The sequence below is a fragment of the Lepidochelys olivacea genome (genome assembly GCF_965140295.1).
Source record: "Lepidochelys olivacea isolate rLepOli2 genome assembly, chromosome: 1".
NCBI classification, from domain to species: domain Eukaryota; kingdom Metazoa; phylum Chordata; order Testudines; family Cheloniidae; genus Lepidochelys; species Lepidochelys olivacea.
Genome location: NC_140411.1, coordinates 141,086,624 through 141,102,102, shown reverse-complemented (window position 1 = coordinate 141,102,102; position 15,479 = coordinate 141,086,624). Strand labels below are relative to the sequence as shown.

The window sequence follows — 15,479 nt, the reverse complement described above, 5'->3', positions numbered from 1 at the left end:
GGGAGCTGCTTCAGTTCAGGAATTCTACTGGCTCAGTAGGAGTGAGGCTGGAGCTGTAAGTTATGACTCCTCCACACTATACCTGGCTCAGGCAAGAGGACTGATCTTTGCCCAGACAACTGTTTTTAGCTCAGCTCAACAGTGCCCATTTGGTGCTACGGGCACATACGCTCCAGCACCAAGGGGGCACAGTCAAAGTGAGAGCTGACCAAGGCATGCAGCAGTGTTTAGGTTTAAGGTTAGGGTTACTGAAGGGAGGGAGTGATGACTGGCAGAGTTACCGATGATGTGACAGCGCTGCTGCTCAAAAGGCTCCTGCCTGCACCACCAAATGGCTAGCATCAAAAGGAAGTTGTTAATATGAAAATGATGGAACAGAGATGAAGGGGAGTATTTTAGATTACTTAATACTAAAATTTGGATTTAGTGGCAGTATCCTTTAAAACTGCTATAGGTTCAGGGACAGAGACTGTGTTTTTGCCCCTCCAACCACCTGCCAGCTTGCCCTACAGATGCAACAAAATGTGTGATCCTCTGGTGAATACTGGCACAACTCGTCATTCTGGTCCCAAAAACACAGCTAGAGAAATGACAAGAGTGGGAGATCTATTGAAATATACTTACCTTTGGAAAATCTAGATTTCTAGATCTTGATAAAGTCAGGTATGATTGGATATAAGAAAGTTCTTTCCTTGTACGCACTCATTCTGCTGTCATACATTCTCTGATTAATCTCATTGGCTCACTCAGTTCAAATCCAGAAAGACATTCTAGTTCGAACATTACTCCACATGGAAGTAAAATCCATCTGTTTATTCAGGTCTTTCATTAATGAGAGATATTTGACTTTGGCAGTACATCTCCTGTCTGGAATTCCTCTGTCTGTAGCTGGCTGACACGTCAGATTGTAAGAGTGTATTTGCCACATTTGGAGAGAGAAGTGTGGCTGTCTACTCTGGTTTATTTCCATAAATTGTATCCAGTTATAAGCTTATAACATAACAATCACGGGTCTACTTTGTTAAAGTGAATGCCTCTATCCCCAAAATTACATAAAATGTCTCAAATCATAAGGTGGAGCATGTTTAACTGTATGGTGTGCAGAATGTTTTAAACTTCAAGGTTGGCCTACGATCTATTTGACAGGTTCTTTTTTCACTGCTTCAGTTAACAGCAGTGGTTCTCAATCAGGGCTCTGGGGCCACCTGGGGGCCGCGAGCAGGTTTCAGGGGGGTCCACCAAGCAGGACCAGTGCTAGACTTGCTGGGGCACAGGGCAGAAAGCCAAAGTCCCACTGCACAGGGCTGAAGCAGAAGCTCGAGTGACTCAGCTTCATGGGGCCCTGGGCAATTGTCCTGCTTGCTACCCTTTAACGGCAGCCTTGGCTTTAATATACAGAAAACCAGTTATTGTGGCACAGGAGTGCCATGGAGTTTTTATAGCATTTTTGGGGGGGAGGTAATGAAAAGAAAAAGGTTGAGAACCCTTGGTTTACAGTACACTGTATTATTATAGATAATTGGTTAAAAGCAAAGCCTATTAAGGCTGCCTGACACTTCCCATTATAAAGACACTGTATTCAATTGATTATTAAACTTTCCCAAACATCAACCATTTGGACTGAAATTTTCCATGCTGGATGTCTGTGTCAGGTGTTTTTGGTGTATGTGTGTATTTTTTTCCCCTTGGGGGGAAACTGTAGCCTTTTAATGGTTCAACCATTTCCATAAACGGAGTCTGGCAAAACAATGTATTTTTTCCTATGTTAAAAACAATCTTGAGACTTTCTTTGAAATGCTCTCATGCACCCATACCTTGGTGTTTGGCAGTGGATGACCTTTTTGTCAATGATGTAACTTTTGCCTTCCCTGTAAAAGTCTGCCAAATTTGGAGTTCAGTTGAGATTTTAGATTTTAACAGCTAAAATCTCCAAAGATTCCATCCTCGCTGAGCCTCTCAGCTCCCAGTACTGAGGATATTGTGAAGGGATGATCCTTCCAGTCATGGGCTACAGGGGTGAAGCAGGACTTTCCCTGTAATTGCTGTGCATGGGTGTGGTTTGGGCCCTGCTCCCTCCTGCTGACACACAGGCAGCACAGGAGCAGGGGTGATCTGAATGCAGTGGGGACAAACTGGACAGAGGGGGGAGAGAAAGGAATAGACTGGGACAAGGAGTCAGATGGGACTTGAAGTGGAGGTTCAACTGGAACTAGCCAGGCAAAAAGACAGGGAGCCCAAGAGGAAGAGGAAGGACAGGTTATAACTGATTTGGCAAGAAGAGGGGGACACAGATTGGACAAGATGTTGAGGGAGGAGGGAACTGGAACTGGCTGGAGCAGGAAACTGGGACTAAGAAACTAAGAGAGAGTGGGGAGGAGGAGAAGGAAAGATTTTGTCAATGAGCTGGGGTGCAAGAACAGAACTGGCACAAAGAGACTGGAACAAGGAGCCAGATACAGTAAAATAGAGACTGGATGAGAAACCTAGGGTGGGAGACTAGGAATCCTTGGAGAGAAGTGGGGGAGACACTGATCAAATGAGGAGTACTGGGCTAGGTTTTGTTGGGCAAAAAGACAACTCAGAAGGCAAGGAGAAGATGTGGATAGGAAAGAAAAGCATGTCCACTGAAGCACACTCCCCCTCCAGAGCCTGGAATGGAACCCAAGAGTACTGAGTATCATCATTCCTCTATTGTCTACAAATATCTGTGAAGCATACCAACAAAATGTATGTCTTATTTCCCCAACCCGTGCTAGTCCACAGAGATGATGATGCTGTCAGTTCCTCAAGTGGCAGAGGTCTATGCAGTGGATCTAAAATGTTCCAACGCTGCTAATGAACCATGTGGGTGTCATCATGATCCCACATAATGGAATTTCAGGGATTTTTTTTTAGATTTTTTTTTTTTAAACCTAGAAAATTTCACACAATGCTACATTAAGAGAACATTAAAGGTTGCAAACGCTAGCACTCAAAGGTAGAAAAATGCCATAATTACAGCTGCTTGTGCAATCTCAGTTTGGCTCCCTTGTTTTTATGCATTATGATACAGTCTTTAATTACATGATCACATACTGTTTTTTCACAGGACCCTGCCTCCTTCAGTCCACAGAATGGAACTGCTCTAGGATGAATCAATCTTGTGTAGTGAAAAAAGCTGTTCTCTATAGGAACCCTAATTCATTTGGGGCAGAAGTTGGAAGGTGTGTGGAAACAAGACTGAAGGAAGGGAAAGGAAACTCTCATGGTTCAGGCAGTTGATGGCTGCCCTTGAGAATTTGATCTGATCCCTGCCTTTGCCACAGATTTTTCTATGTGAACTGGCAAGTCAAGTAAACCAAACTTTCCATAGGTGGTCACTAGCTGCATTTTTCATTTTCTGGTTACATGATCTGAGATCCTGGGATCTGATTTGAAAAAGTGCTGAGCTCTCACAGCTGTAACTGAAGTCAAAGGAAGCTATGCTTTGACATATGAAGTGCTAAGTACTCTAGAAAAACAGGCATTTCAAATCGGTCCCTAAAAGGTAGTGGATGCTTTTGACTAATCTCTGTGCCTCCATTCCCCATCTATAAAATGGAGATACCATCCCCTTACCTCACAGGGGTTTTGTAAAAATAAATTCATTATTTGTGAAGCACTCATACTAGAGTGCCAGAGAAAAGCCAATGAGGACATTAATAATTCTACAATCAGAACAAGGTTTGACTCATGTACAGTAAATAAGGCATGGGGCCATACACCAAACATACTGAACAAGAACACCACCAGAATAACGAATAGCTGACTATTAAGGCAGACAGGTGTCCTGTAGGGAAAAGATATTAAGGGATCATGAAACTAAGACTACTATAATAATTGTGCACAAGTGGGCCAAATTAAGGTTGCATAGGCACCTAAACATTGTTTTAACTTTGTTGGGAAAGCTGAACAAAGAAATAAAATATCCTAATAAATGTCTATTAGCAACAACAGATACATTGCGCTGTTGGTTAGCATTTCTAGAATGAAGAAATATTACTCATTCTGGGGTTTACTTTTGCCTTCATGATGATACTCCCTTAGAACAGAATAGGTAGGTGTCAAAAATAAGGTTTTTATTGTATACCCCATTCTCGCCTTGTCTAAGCATATAAACACACACACACAATTCACTACAACAGATTTGAAGTTTACTAATAGTAAGTCACTATATCTTTTGATAACTTTGCAATTATGGGGCCAGATCCTCTGATATAAAATTTACATCAGCGGAGAATCAGGACCATTGCATTTTACACCACTCTGTCTCTAAAGATGAGTAGTTAAATTCCTGCATTCTGATTCTCAGGAACAAATTATTACTTCCAGGAAAGAAAGGAAAACTGCATTTCCTGAGGGATCATTACTGGGGAGGAAGGTAAACTTCTGACAATTTGGTACGATTTCCAGTCTATGTCCAAGAGACTCCTTTACTGGAATAGTATGGATGTTGCTGATCAGGACTGAGTTGCAGCAGCACAGTGTGTTGGGAAGCTTACAGAGCCCCTACCAGCATTAAACCTGGGTCAGGCCACTATCATCCGTCCTCCATTTTCATAAGCACTAAATCTGCCCATTGTATTTTTGAGCTATACAGAAGAAAAATGAAAATTATTTATTTAAAATATGAGATAAGTAATGCAGCATGTCACATCTATCAGTGAATTGAAAGGCTGTGATAACCACGGAATAATGGCAACTTTTTGTCACAGCCAACACACATGCCTGACTTGCCTCTCATTGAACTGGCCTACATGACGTATAGACTTTAAAAAAAGCTGAAACGCCATTCATTTTAGATGAGCAATTTCTATTCCAACCACATAAGGTGAGGAGGCCTAGTATGTAAAGTGTTATACAAGGATTTGAACTAGCTCTCCACTCAGAACTCCAAATTTCACTCACTCATAAAAATAAACGTTTTAAATCAAACTAATCAGCAGTGAAGTAGTAAAAATGTTGACGTGTATGGCAGGGCCACATTTTAAAAGACAAACCCACTTCTGTATGCAAGAATGCGTACATTCACATTCTTCACAAAATTATGGTATTTGTGTATGAATCAGGCAATGGTACATGAAAACTAGCTATTTAGTGTTTAAATCTCCATTTCCTGGAATAAATATGGAATTGGCATATAAACTCAGTACTTCAGTGTTTGTTTACTTGTACACCTCAAAGTGCACAATTGTATGCTTTTTTTTTTTTTTTGCTTGCAAATGGATTTTTTTTTTTACGTGGCAGCCCTCACCAATGTTATCGTTTGGCAGCACTTCGTGCCCCTTAAAGCTAATTGCAGGCCACCTATAGACTCAATTCAAAATGACCATGTATTTGATTTACAGTTCTCTTTGCAGCCATAGGAAAAAGTTTCAACTGTGCAGAAACTGAAGAGCAGCATACCATTGCACAGTACCTCAATCTTACCCATTGGTAGTAGCAGTAGTAGTAGTAATGTGTAGTCATATTTGGAGCTGCAAAATGGGAGAAATATACCCAGCTTAGATAATCATGGAAGAGATGTTCCAAGAACTTAACTGTTTTACAGCAGAATTTTTGCCTTTCAAAGAACTCTTCTTAAAAATTAGATATTTTGTATGAATATCTTTTTGTACTATCAGAAACTTTTAAAAACATTTTTATTCCTAATTTTTAATGTTTACATTTATGGGAGATAATGCTGCCCACTTCTTATTTACAATGTCACCAGAAAGTGAGAACAGGCATTTGCATGGGACTTTTGTAGCCAGCACTGCAAGGTATTTACGTGCCAGATATGCTAAACATTTGTATGCTCCTTCCTACTTCGGTAGCCGTTCCAGAGGACATGCTTCCATGCTGATTACGTTCATTAAAAAAAAAAAACACGTTAATTAAATTAGCAACTGAACTTCTTGGAGGAGAACTATAGGTCTCTGTTTTACCCACATTCTGCCATATGCTTCATGTTATAGAAGTCTGGGATGATGACTCAGCACATGTTGTTCATTTTAAGAACACTCTGACTGCAGATTTCACAAAACGCAAAGAGGGTACCAATGTGAGATTTCTAAAGATAGCTTCACCCGACCCAAGGTTTAAGAATCTGAAGTGCCTTCCAAAATCTGAGAGGGATAAGGTGTGGAGCATACTTTCAGAAGTCTTAAAAGAGCAACACTCCAATGCGAAAATTAGAGAACCGGAACCACCAAAAAAGAAAACCAACCTTCTGCTGGTGGCATCTGACTCAGATGATGAAAATGAACATGTGTCAGTCCACACTGCTTTGGATTGTCATCAAGCAGGACCCACCATCAGCATGGACACATGTCCTTGGGAATGGTGGTTGAAGCGACATATGAATCTTTAGTGCATCTGGCACGTAAATATCTTGTGACACCGGCTATAACAGTGCCATGAGAACACCTGTTCTCACTTTGAAGTGACATTGTAAACAAGAAGCAGGCAGTGTTACCTCCTGCAAATATAAACTTGTTTGTCTGAATGACTGGCTGAACAAGAAGTAAGACTGGGTGGACTTGCAGGCTCTAAAATGTTACTGTTTTATTTTTGATAGAAGGTTTTTTTGTACATAGTTCTACATTTGTAAGCTCAACTTTCATGATAAAGAGACTGCACTACAGTACTTGTATTAGGTGAATTGAAAAATACTATTTCTTTTGGGTTTTTACAGTGCAAATACTTGTAATCAAAAATAAATATAAGCACTGTACACTTTGTATTCTCTGTTGTAATTGAAATCAATATATTAGAAAATATAGAAAACATCCAAAAATATTTAAATAAATGGTATACTATTATTAACAGTGTGATTAATCGCATGATTAATCGTGATTACTTTTTTTAACCACTTGTCAGGCCTACTAATTTTATAATACATAGTCAAGATAGTCAATCTATAAATGGCAATTTTGTATAATCCTTAAGGTGTTGTAACTCTAAACTAAGTATGCCAAGTTGAACTTAAACATCTGAAACTAGATTTAGGAGGTAGGCATTACATGTTCTACAATATGTTTTTTAAAAATAGCTTTTCAAGTAAAGGCAAGAGGGACAAAACAATAAGAACACAAAAGAAAAAAGTGAGAGTGTAAATAATCTGCACTAGACATTTTGGCATCTTAACTGCACAGTTGGAAGGGAGAATGAGGTATTTACTTCTTGGACAAGTTCCTTCTAACTTTTTGTCAGTCTTGATCCTTCCCTTCCTTCACATCAGCGCCACTCTTCATTCCCTTTGCACTGATCCCATGAAAGCGCATATATATATATATATATATATACACATACACACACACACACACACGTGTGTGTGTGCGCGTGCGAGCACAGGCATGCTAACCAGATAGCAAAATTGGAATTTATACAAGAAACCCAATTTACATGGGCCTCAGTTATATTTTTTGGCAATCCTCAAATATAGTATATCATGTCCAAAAGCACAGCAACTAAGGTAAGGAATGAGCAACCCCATTACATATTCCCAGATACATTAAATGATTCGTTTTGTTTCAGGCGCACTGAATTAATTTCAAACTCCATTCGCATTTTCGAAACTTTTTTTCTGTTCTTCATTTGTCCTTTGCCAGATTAAAGTGAATATTCTTTCATTGAAGTTAGATTATCAAACAGCAGCCATAGAAATTCCATGTATCAGTCCTGAACAATTTGTTGCCACATTACAGAAACGACCAGATCATCATATTAGCAAGATATGATTAATTACACAACAATAGTCTCTACTAGTATGTTTTGAATCATTCAACAATATTTTTCTTTTATCCAACTCTCAATTTTAATTCCCAGGACTACAATTGAAGCATGACCAGACTAGTAACACTTAATATGTTCTCTGAATTTCTGTTCAATAATCATTGTGTTAGAATTTATAAAATTAAGCTCTGTCTTTTTGATTATATCGCACCCTAGATGCAGCTGTTTCCTGTATCAATATAGTCAAATCAGGACCTTGAACAACTGATTGCAGGCCAAAGTCTGCCCTAAACAAGGCAGCAAACGTACTAATATACATTAACTACCCAGGTCTCTCTCCATGTTTAAAATTTCATTCTTGCTTTAATCCATGGACCAACATCTATGTACCATTTAAAGCACTCTATTTACCTTGTGTCTGCATTTAAGTACAACCCCATAGGCTCCTGAAACACAAAGGAAAAAACAGACAGATTAATTACTATGCTGTGGGAAAAGGAAGCAAATACACTACATTTCACAGCTGCCTAATATGCATTATAGATGCATTGTTCCTAATACTATTTTCTTACACTTGTATCTAAAATGCTTTGTTGCATTTTTGTGTCGTAAAATTTAAAAATGAAGCTGCTTGTAAGTATATGATTTCAAAATTCTTCTGTGAAGTCCTTATTTTTAGAAATATGCATGTGCAAGAAAATCTGGAATAACTGTATCTTCCTATAGTGTCAGTAGTGTAGACAGCCAACTAATAGACTTGCTTTTAAAAAAAAAATCGTGATTTCATGTACATTCTGGTACCTCTACATTTTCCTTTACTTTTAGGGCATCTCTCAGGACTTATTTACACTTAAAATGCTATAGCGGCAAAGCTGAAGTGGCATTCTCCCATTGGTACAGGTAATCCAACTCCTTGAGAAGCAGCAGCTGCTCTGCCTGTCTACTCAGAGACTTAGGTCAAGGTATGGATTTTTCACACCCTGACACATCAGGGTTCAGTTGGATTTGTAATGGTAAGATAGTTTTTTCCATTTTTTTTGGACATCCTGACAACTTAAAAATTAGACAGTTTTATTACTTAATACATTGACTTATATATGCAAATAATAATTTTGTCTAGCTCCGTAATGTCCATAGTTAAGCATAGAAATTGTTGCAGAAATCTGAGAAATAAAATTGTTTGTGGCCTGGATAACAATGATTTAATTTTAAGAACAAATGACCCCCAACATTGAAGTCATCTTGAGAAATAACATTTTGCAGAATTTCATCTAACGGGAACAGGTATTATTTTTTCTGTTTAATTATAGAATAATATATAAATAGCCTCTGAATTCTGTTAATTCTAATTCATATTTCATTAAGAAGAACTGACTTACCTTCACCTACAACCCCAAGGATCTCAAATTTATTCATCACATTACCAATGTTAAGAATCTTCATGAAGACAAATTCCTCTTGTGATGAGAGCCACAGAGCATGGCACAGAGAAGAGTGTCTAAAGGGTCTGTGGTAGGCAAAACTGAAGACTTTTGATAGGAGAAATCCACATTGATTGACTGGACTTCTTACATACTTGTCCTAGTTTCTAGGCATTAAACAGCTTCCTGGAAAGAAATGAATGGTAAAATTAGCATCAGCAGATCTTGCTTTACAGCACACAAAGAAAAACAATGGCATATATTCACAATATTTACTATCAGCACTGTGGTATTTGATAAAGAAAATTGCCTCACCCCCTTTCTGGGCTTTATGGTCAATAGAGCTCTGCAGCATATGTAAAGGAAGCCAGCAAAGGGGACTACATATCTGATATATGGCACAGCTGGTTTTGTAATCCCATATACAGGACATCATTGAAAATAAGAAAAAAGCTTACATAAGAAATGCTTCCTGCTGGTAGAAGAGAAAAAATGCAGTGATCTACCACAGTGGGTAGTTGAACACACTCCTATAAATACTAGTGTTTTCTCTTCCATTTATGTTGACAGCTAGCTACAGAAAAATGGATTGTGATTAACCAGTTTATTCTTCCCTCACTCCCACAATAGAAAATCTTCATTCGAAGAATCCTTACTATGCTAGTACCTCTTTTTCTATCTTTTATTACACCTGGAAATATTTCTGACACTTTTCATGATTAACTCTATTAGGAGCCTGTTTAAAAAGAATATGCTGAAAAACACTTTTTATTATATAAGAAGTTTCAAACAAATTAAATATACTTAGTACTGTACAATACGCACCCTTTCAAAGTTCTATTTGTAGCAAAGTTGTATAATTTCAGACAATAAATGTAATAATTATAAAAAAAATGAGAAGAACACAAAGCAAGTTTTTACTCCAGGAAAAATTTGTCACCTATAGTTTTAGTAGAATGATAAGTGTACCAAGATTTATTTTGCCACTGTATATAGTATCATCATCAATACATACACCATTTATTTATTTTAAAATGTAAAGAGAAAAATAAACCACCAATGGATTCACTGTAAAGGGGAACAGTTTTTCACATCTCAGTGCCCTAGGAATGGGACTACTCATGAGGAACTAGCCTGCAGGGTGGGAATGAATCCATATCATTAAACCAACACATGGCACAAAGATCGATGACCTAACTCTGCTGGATTCTGCACAAAAACAAACAAAGCTGCATCACTATTTTAGTGTTGCCAATGGATGCTGTTGAGAGTGCTGCTGTGAGCCAAACAGAACGAAGAGGAGAGGTATGAGAGACGGCAAAAACACAACAATGCTGGCCTTGTCAAAAGACCTGGAAGACAAACTTGTTTGTACAGAAACCAAAAGCTACATAAGAAAAGATGATCAAATACAGTATCTTAGAATCAAATTTCCTCTCTCAAAGTGATTATAATATGGAGATAAGAAAGGCTTTCCTAAATTAAACAGCTACGGGAAAATAGCTTAAAAAGTTATTCCTTCATTACTGAAATATTTTCATAGTTATTTTAGTTGGGCAGGAGAAACCATTTTCTTTACCTGAGTCTCTGTTAAAGAGATGGCATATCTTTCCATTCCCAACCTGTGCCCTTAGTCTTTTCCTTCCACATTCTCCCCCTCCCACCCGAATATGTGTGCGTTTTGTCTCTCTCTCCCCCTTTGCAGCTCCTTCAATCTCTAAGGTAACAGTAACAAAACAATTAAAGAAGCCACGGAAAGTTATCTAATCTGTTAACCCCTGCACTACAGCCTAAAATGGGCTGTGCTTTGTCCACCCTATTGTAGCATTTGAACATAAACAAATCTTAGTGTTTTATGTGCAGATTGTGTATTAGTAATTAGACTACTGCCAGATTGATGCTGAAAACACCAACAATGCTCGAGAATAAATGAGAAAAGTCTAAAAAAAGCTGCATTCCATACACAAGAAAAAAATAATTTGCCAGAAAGAGGATCAATTCAGAAAATAGTATTTTCAACTTTCTATTAGTATCAGCCAACAATTTCATGAATGAAGATATTAAACAAGACTAACAGCAATCCCTGTGATAACTAACAATCTAGTCACAAAACTTTGTACTTTAGTGTTCCTAATTACCCTCTTAATGGCTCTTGTTCTTCATCCAGTTTTAAAAGTACATGATAATATTGCCGCCATTACGAATTAGTGAAAAATAATCTCTCATGAGACTCTATATCTAACGCTTTAAGAACTCTAAAGATATGTACAAATTTCCCTTCATCCACTAATTCTGAAATTCTATAAAAAAACAGCAATTCAAGTCTGGCAATACCTGTTCCTCAAAGCCGTGCTGCCTACTATTCATGGTTCAGTGCTTTCACTGATTTTTCTTGATTGGTCCTTCAAATATTTGTTCCATATTTTACTGGGGATAAAGGCTAGATTTGCAAGAGTCATTGCTAAGGTCACTTTTAAAAAATTAGTATGAGCTTCCTTCCCCAAATCAGTCTTTCAACACATCTCCCATTTACCATCACCTTTCATAAAAACCAGAGTGGCACAGTAAGTTGATTTGCTAATTACATGAGTACCCCTGGATGTGTAACATCTGGAAAGGCTGTTTTAGAGTTTGAGGGGTTTTTTAGTTAGTAAGTTACCAGTCAACCTGCATATCAATAGTTACTATTACAACCAATAATAATTTGTACATTGTGACATTGTAAGTTAAAACTAATACTGTACCTCAAATTCCACCTGAAAACATACTGGCCATGAGCAAAGATCACACACCACAGGTGCAACTGTGCTCCTGATGTGAAACTGCACTAATAAGTGTACTACCACTTGCTGCACTAGTTTCAGCTTCAGAACAGTCTAAAGCTCTGTCTACACTACTCCACAGTTTGGACTCCAGGGGGTGTGAATAGCAGTGCACGCTGAAGTGCTGCGCTGTAACTTCCCCCATGTGAACTTCCCAGGTGCAAAGTAAACGGTTTCTAGTTTGCATTAATGTAGTTCTGTTTGAAAAAAATTATATCAACGCAAACTAAGAACCTTGTAGTTTGTGCTCACAGCTTCCACACAGGAGTTTCAGCACACTGCTATTCACACCCCCGTAGTCCAAACTGTGGGGCCATACAGACACAGCTTCAGCTGTAGCTCCACTGAAAGCGCAGTACACCAATCTAATCTTGAGGTGACAAAGGCATAGATAATCATTTCAAGATCCAGATAAGAAAAGGGAATAGCCATTAACTCGGATATCCAGCAGCAACCTAGGATCTAGTAATGTACCTGAACAGAGAACTGTCTATCAAGGTACTACTGTCAAAGCGAACAATAAGGGAACTAGCCTAACTTTAACACAGTGAAACCTTCGTTGCCTAAGAACAAATACCAAGGCTGCTCAAACCTGCTCATGGCATGAAACTGCTATTAACATTTGCGAGACAAGATGGGCAAGGTGGTATCTTTTATTCTGTTGGTGAGAGAGACAAGCTTTCGAGCTACACAGAGCTCTTCTTCAGGTCTGGGAAACCGGAAGAAGAGCTCTGTGTAATCTCAAAAGCTTGCTTCAGGCTATGGCTAACTACAGAGCTTACAGCAGCTCAGCTGCACTGATGTAACGCTGCTCTGGATGTACTAACACAGATGTTCTAAGGTGAGAGCTCTCCCATCGACTTAATCGCTCTGGCCCCAGCAAGCAGCAGTAGCTATGCCAGTGGGAGAACTGTCCCCACTGGCACTTAGGTCAGTGTAACTTTGCTCAGGGACGTGTCTTATTCACATCCCTGAGTGACATAATTTATACCCACTTAAACTGTAGTGTGTACATAGCCTCTCTCATCAACAGAAGTTGGTCCAATAAAAGATTCTCTCGCCCACCTTTTGTCTTTCTAACATCCTGGGAAAAAACACTGCTACAACACCACTGCATACTAACATGTGAATCTAGCAAGCCCCTATTTACAGTAGTTATATAACTAGAACTTCAGTTGTTCCCATCTATAGCTGCTGGTACAGTGAAGTTGCTCACTCATCCAGACAAACAAAGGGACACTGGAAAAAGTCACACCCAGAATTGGCACACACATTGAGATTCTCTGTAGAGAGGGGAAGGACTGAATTATTAACCAAGATTCAGGTTCTGTGTTTTGTTTGGCTCTGCTAATCCTCTACTTCATCTATATGAGAGTCCACCTAAAAAAATGAAACAAAGCTGTCCTGAGTACAAAGAATAGTTTCAAATCATAGATAAAGATGCAGGAAAAAAAAGTTACTCATGTTCTCATAACTTTTGTTCTTTGAGATCTGTTGTTCATATCCATTCCAACCAGGTGTGTGTGCGCGGACGTGCACAGTAGCTGGAAGATTTTTCCCCTAGCAGCAACTGTGGGGTCAGCCTGGGCGCCCCCTGGAGTTGCGCCTTCATGGCGCCCAATAAATGGCCCTGCCGACCCGCCACCCCTTCAGTTCCTTCTTGCTGACTACTCCGACAGAGGGGTAGGAGGATGGGTATTGAAATGGACATGAATACCACATCTCGAAGAACAACAGTTACGAGAAAGTAACAGTTTTTTCTTTTTCGAGTGCTTGTCAATTCCAACCAGATGACTCACAAGTCCAAGTTCAGGAGGTAGGATCAGAGTTGTCCACTGATTGGAGCACTGCTAGCGCCCTACGGACATCCAGTGAGTGAAGTCTTTGCTCCCTGATGCTGGAATGCAGTTTAGGGTAGAATACCAGGAGAAAGATGTCCTGGTTGAGGTGAAACTGTGATACAACCTTCGGTAGGAAAGCAGGATGAGGTCTAAGCTGAACCTTGTCCTTATAGAACACAGTGTAAGGGAGCTCTGATGTTAGGGCCTTAAGTTCAGATACCCTCCTGGCCAAGGTTATCATTAGCAGGAATGTGACCTTGTAAGAGACAGAGAGAGCAGGGAGCATGACACCAAGTGGTCAAAGGGTGGTCCCATGAATCTAGAATGGACCAGGTTAAGGACCCAAGCTGGGACAGGCTGCAGAACATGAGGGTAGAGCCTGCTGAGACCTTTTAGAGACTGTCTGACCATCGGGTTAGCAAAGACAGAGCAGCCCTCCGCGCCTAGGCGGAAGGCCGAGTGAACCCTTTCTGATGACATTGAAAGACCCTGCTGCTTCAGATGGAGGAGGTAGTCCAGAATAAGTGGCGCTGAGGCTAGCGTCAGGAACGAATGGTACTGTGCCAACCAGATTAAAAATATCTCTTCCACTTGTCAGGGCAGGTAGCTTTCATAGAGGGTTTCCTGCTGCCAAGGAGGACTTGTCTAACCTGGTCTGAACAGGAAAGCTCCACCGGGTTCAACCACGGAGCTTCCATGCCGTGAGGTGCAGCAACCCAAGGTTCAGATGTTGGAGACTACCATGATCTTGTATGAGAAGGTCTGGGAAGAGCAGCAGGGTGACTGGAGCTTCCACGGACTTGTCCACTGCTGGCAGGGCCAGGCTAGAGCTATCAACATGAACTGAGCTCATTACCTCCGGATCTTGAGGACCTTGTGAACGAGCAGTATGGGTGGAAAGGTGTATAGGAGACAACCTCCCCAAGGGAGGAGGAATGTGTCCACACTGGAGCCCAGGCTGTGATTTTGGAAGGAGCAGAACTACTGGCACTTCCTGTTACGTCGCGTAGCAAAGAGGTCTATCTGGGGAAATCCCCACCTCTGGAAGATTGAATTCTCAACGTCCAGATGAAGGGACCACTCATGTCCAAGAAAAGACCTTCTGAGGTGGTCCGCCAGCTCATTCTGTACCCCGGGGAAGTACAACGCTTGTATTGAATGTTCTACACACAAAGTCCCACAGCATGAGGGCTTCCTGGCACAGAGGAGAGGGGCGTGCACCCCTCTGTTTGTTGATATAAGACATGGCAGTGGTGTTACCTATCATAACTGATGCACATTGTCCTGTTAAGTATGCCCAGAAGGACTGGCATGCCAGGCGCACCGCTCTCAGCTCTCTAACATTGATGTGGAGAGCCAGATCCTCCTGAGACCAGAGACCCTGAGTCCTGCGGTCTCCTAGATGTGCTCCCCAACCTAAGTCTGATGCGTCCATCACTAGCAAAAGAGACAGCTGTGGACTGGCAAAGGGGACTCCTGAGCACACCTCCTGAGGGTTGAGACACCGCAGTAGGGAGTCGAGGGCTAGGTGAGGAAGGGTCACGATCCTGTCCAAGCTGTCCCAGGCTGGTTGATACACCAATGCTAACCATGACTGGAGCAGTCAGAGCCTGAGTCTGGCATGTTGCACATGAAGCTACAGGCAGCCATGTGTCCCAGAA

General features: G+C 40.4%; 1 protein-coding gene across 2 annotated transcripts in view; it reads right to left on the bottom strand.

Moving 5' to 3' along the window:
• CDKL5 (cyclin dependent kinase like 5) overlaps positions 1 to 15,479 on the bottom strand; it is a 208,359-nt gene that overhangs the window by 112,465 nt on the left and 80,415 nt on the right. For both annotated transcript variants that reach the window (XM_084650302.1, XM_084650303.1), the window contains exons 3-4: positions 9,114 to 9,341; positions 8,146 to 8,180 (exon numbers count right to left, since the gene is read on the bottom strand). In XM_084650302.1, coding sequence (XP_084506428.1) covers positions 8,146 to 8,180; positions 9,114 to 9,177 — 99 coding nt within the window. In that variant the 5' untranslated portion in view covers positions 9,178 to 9,341. The remainder of the gene's footprint in view (positions 1 to 8,145; positions 8,181 to 9,113; positions 9,342 to 15,479) is intronic.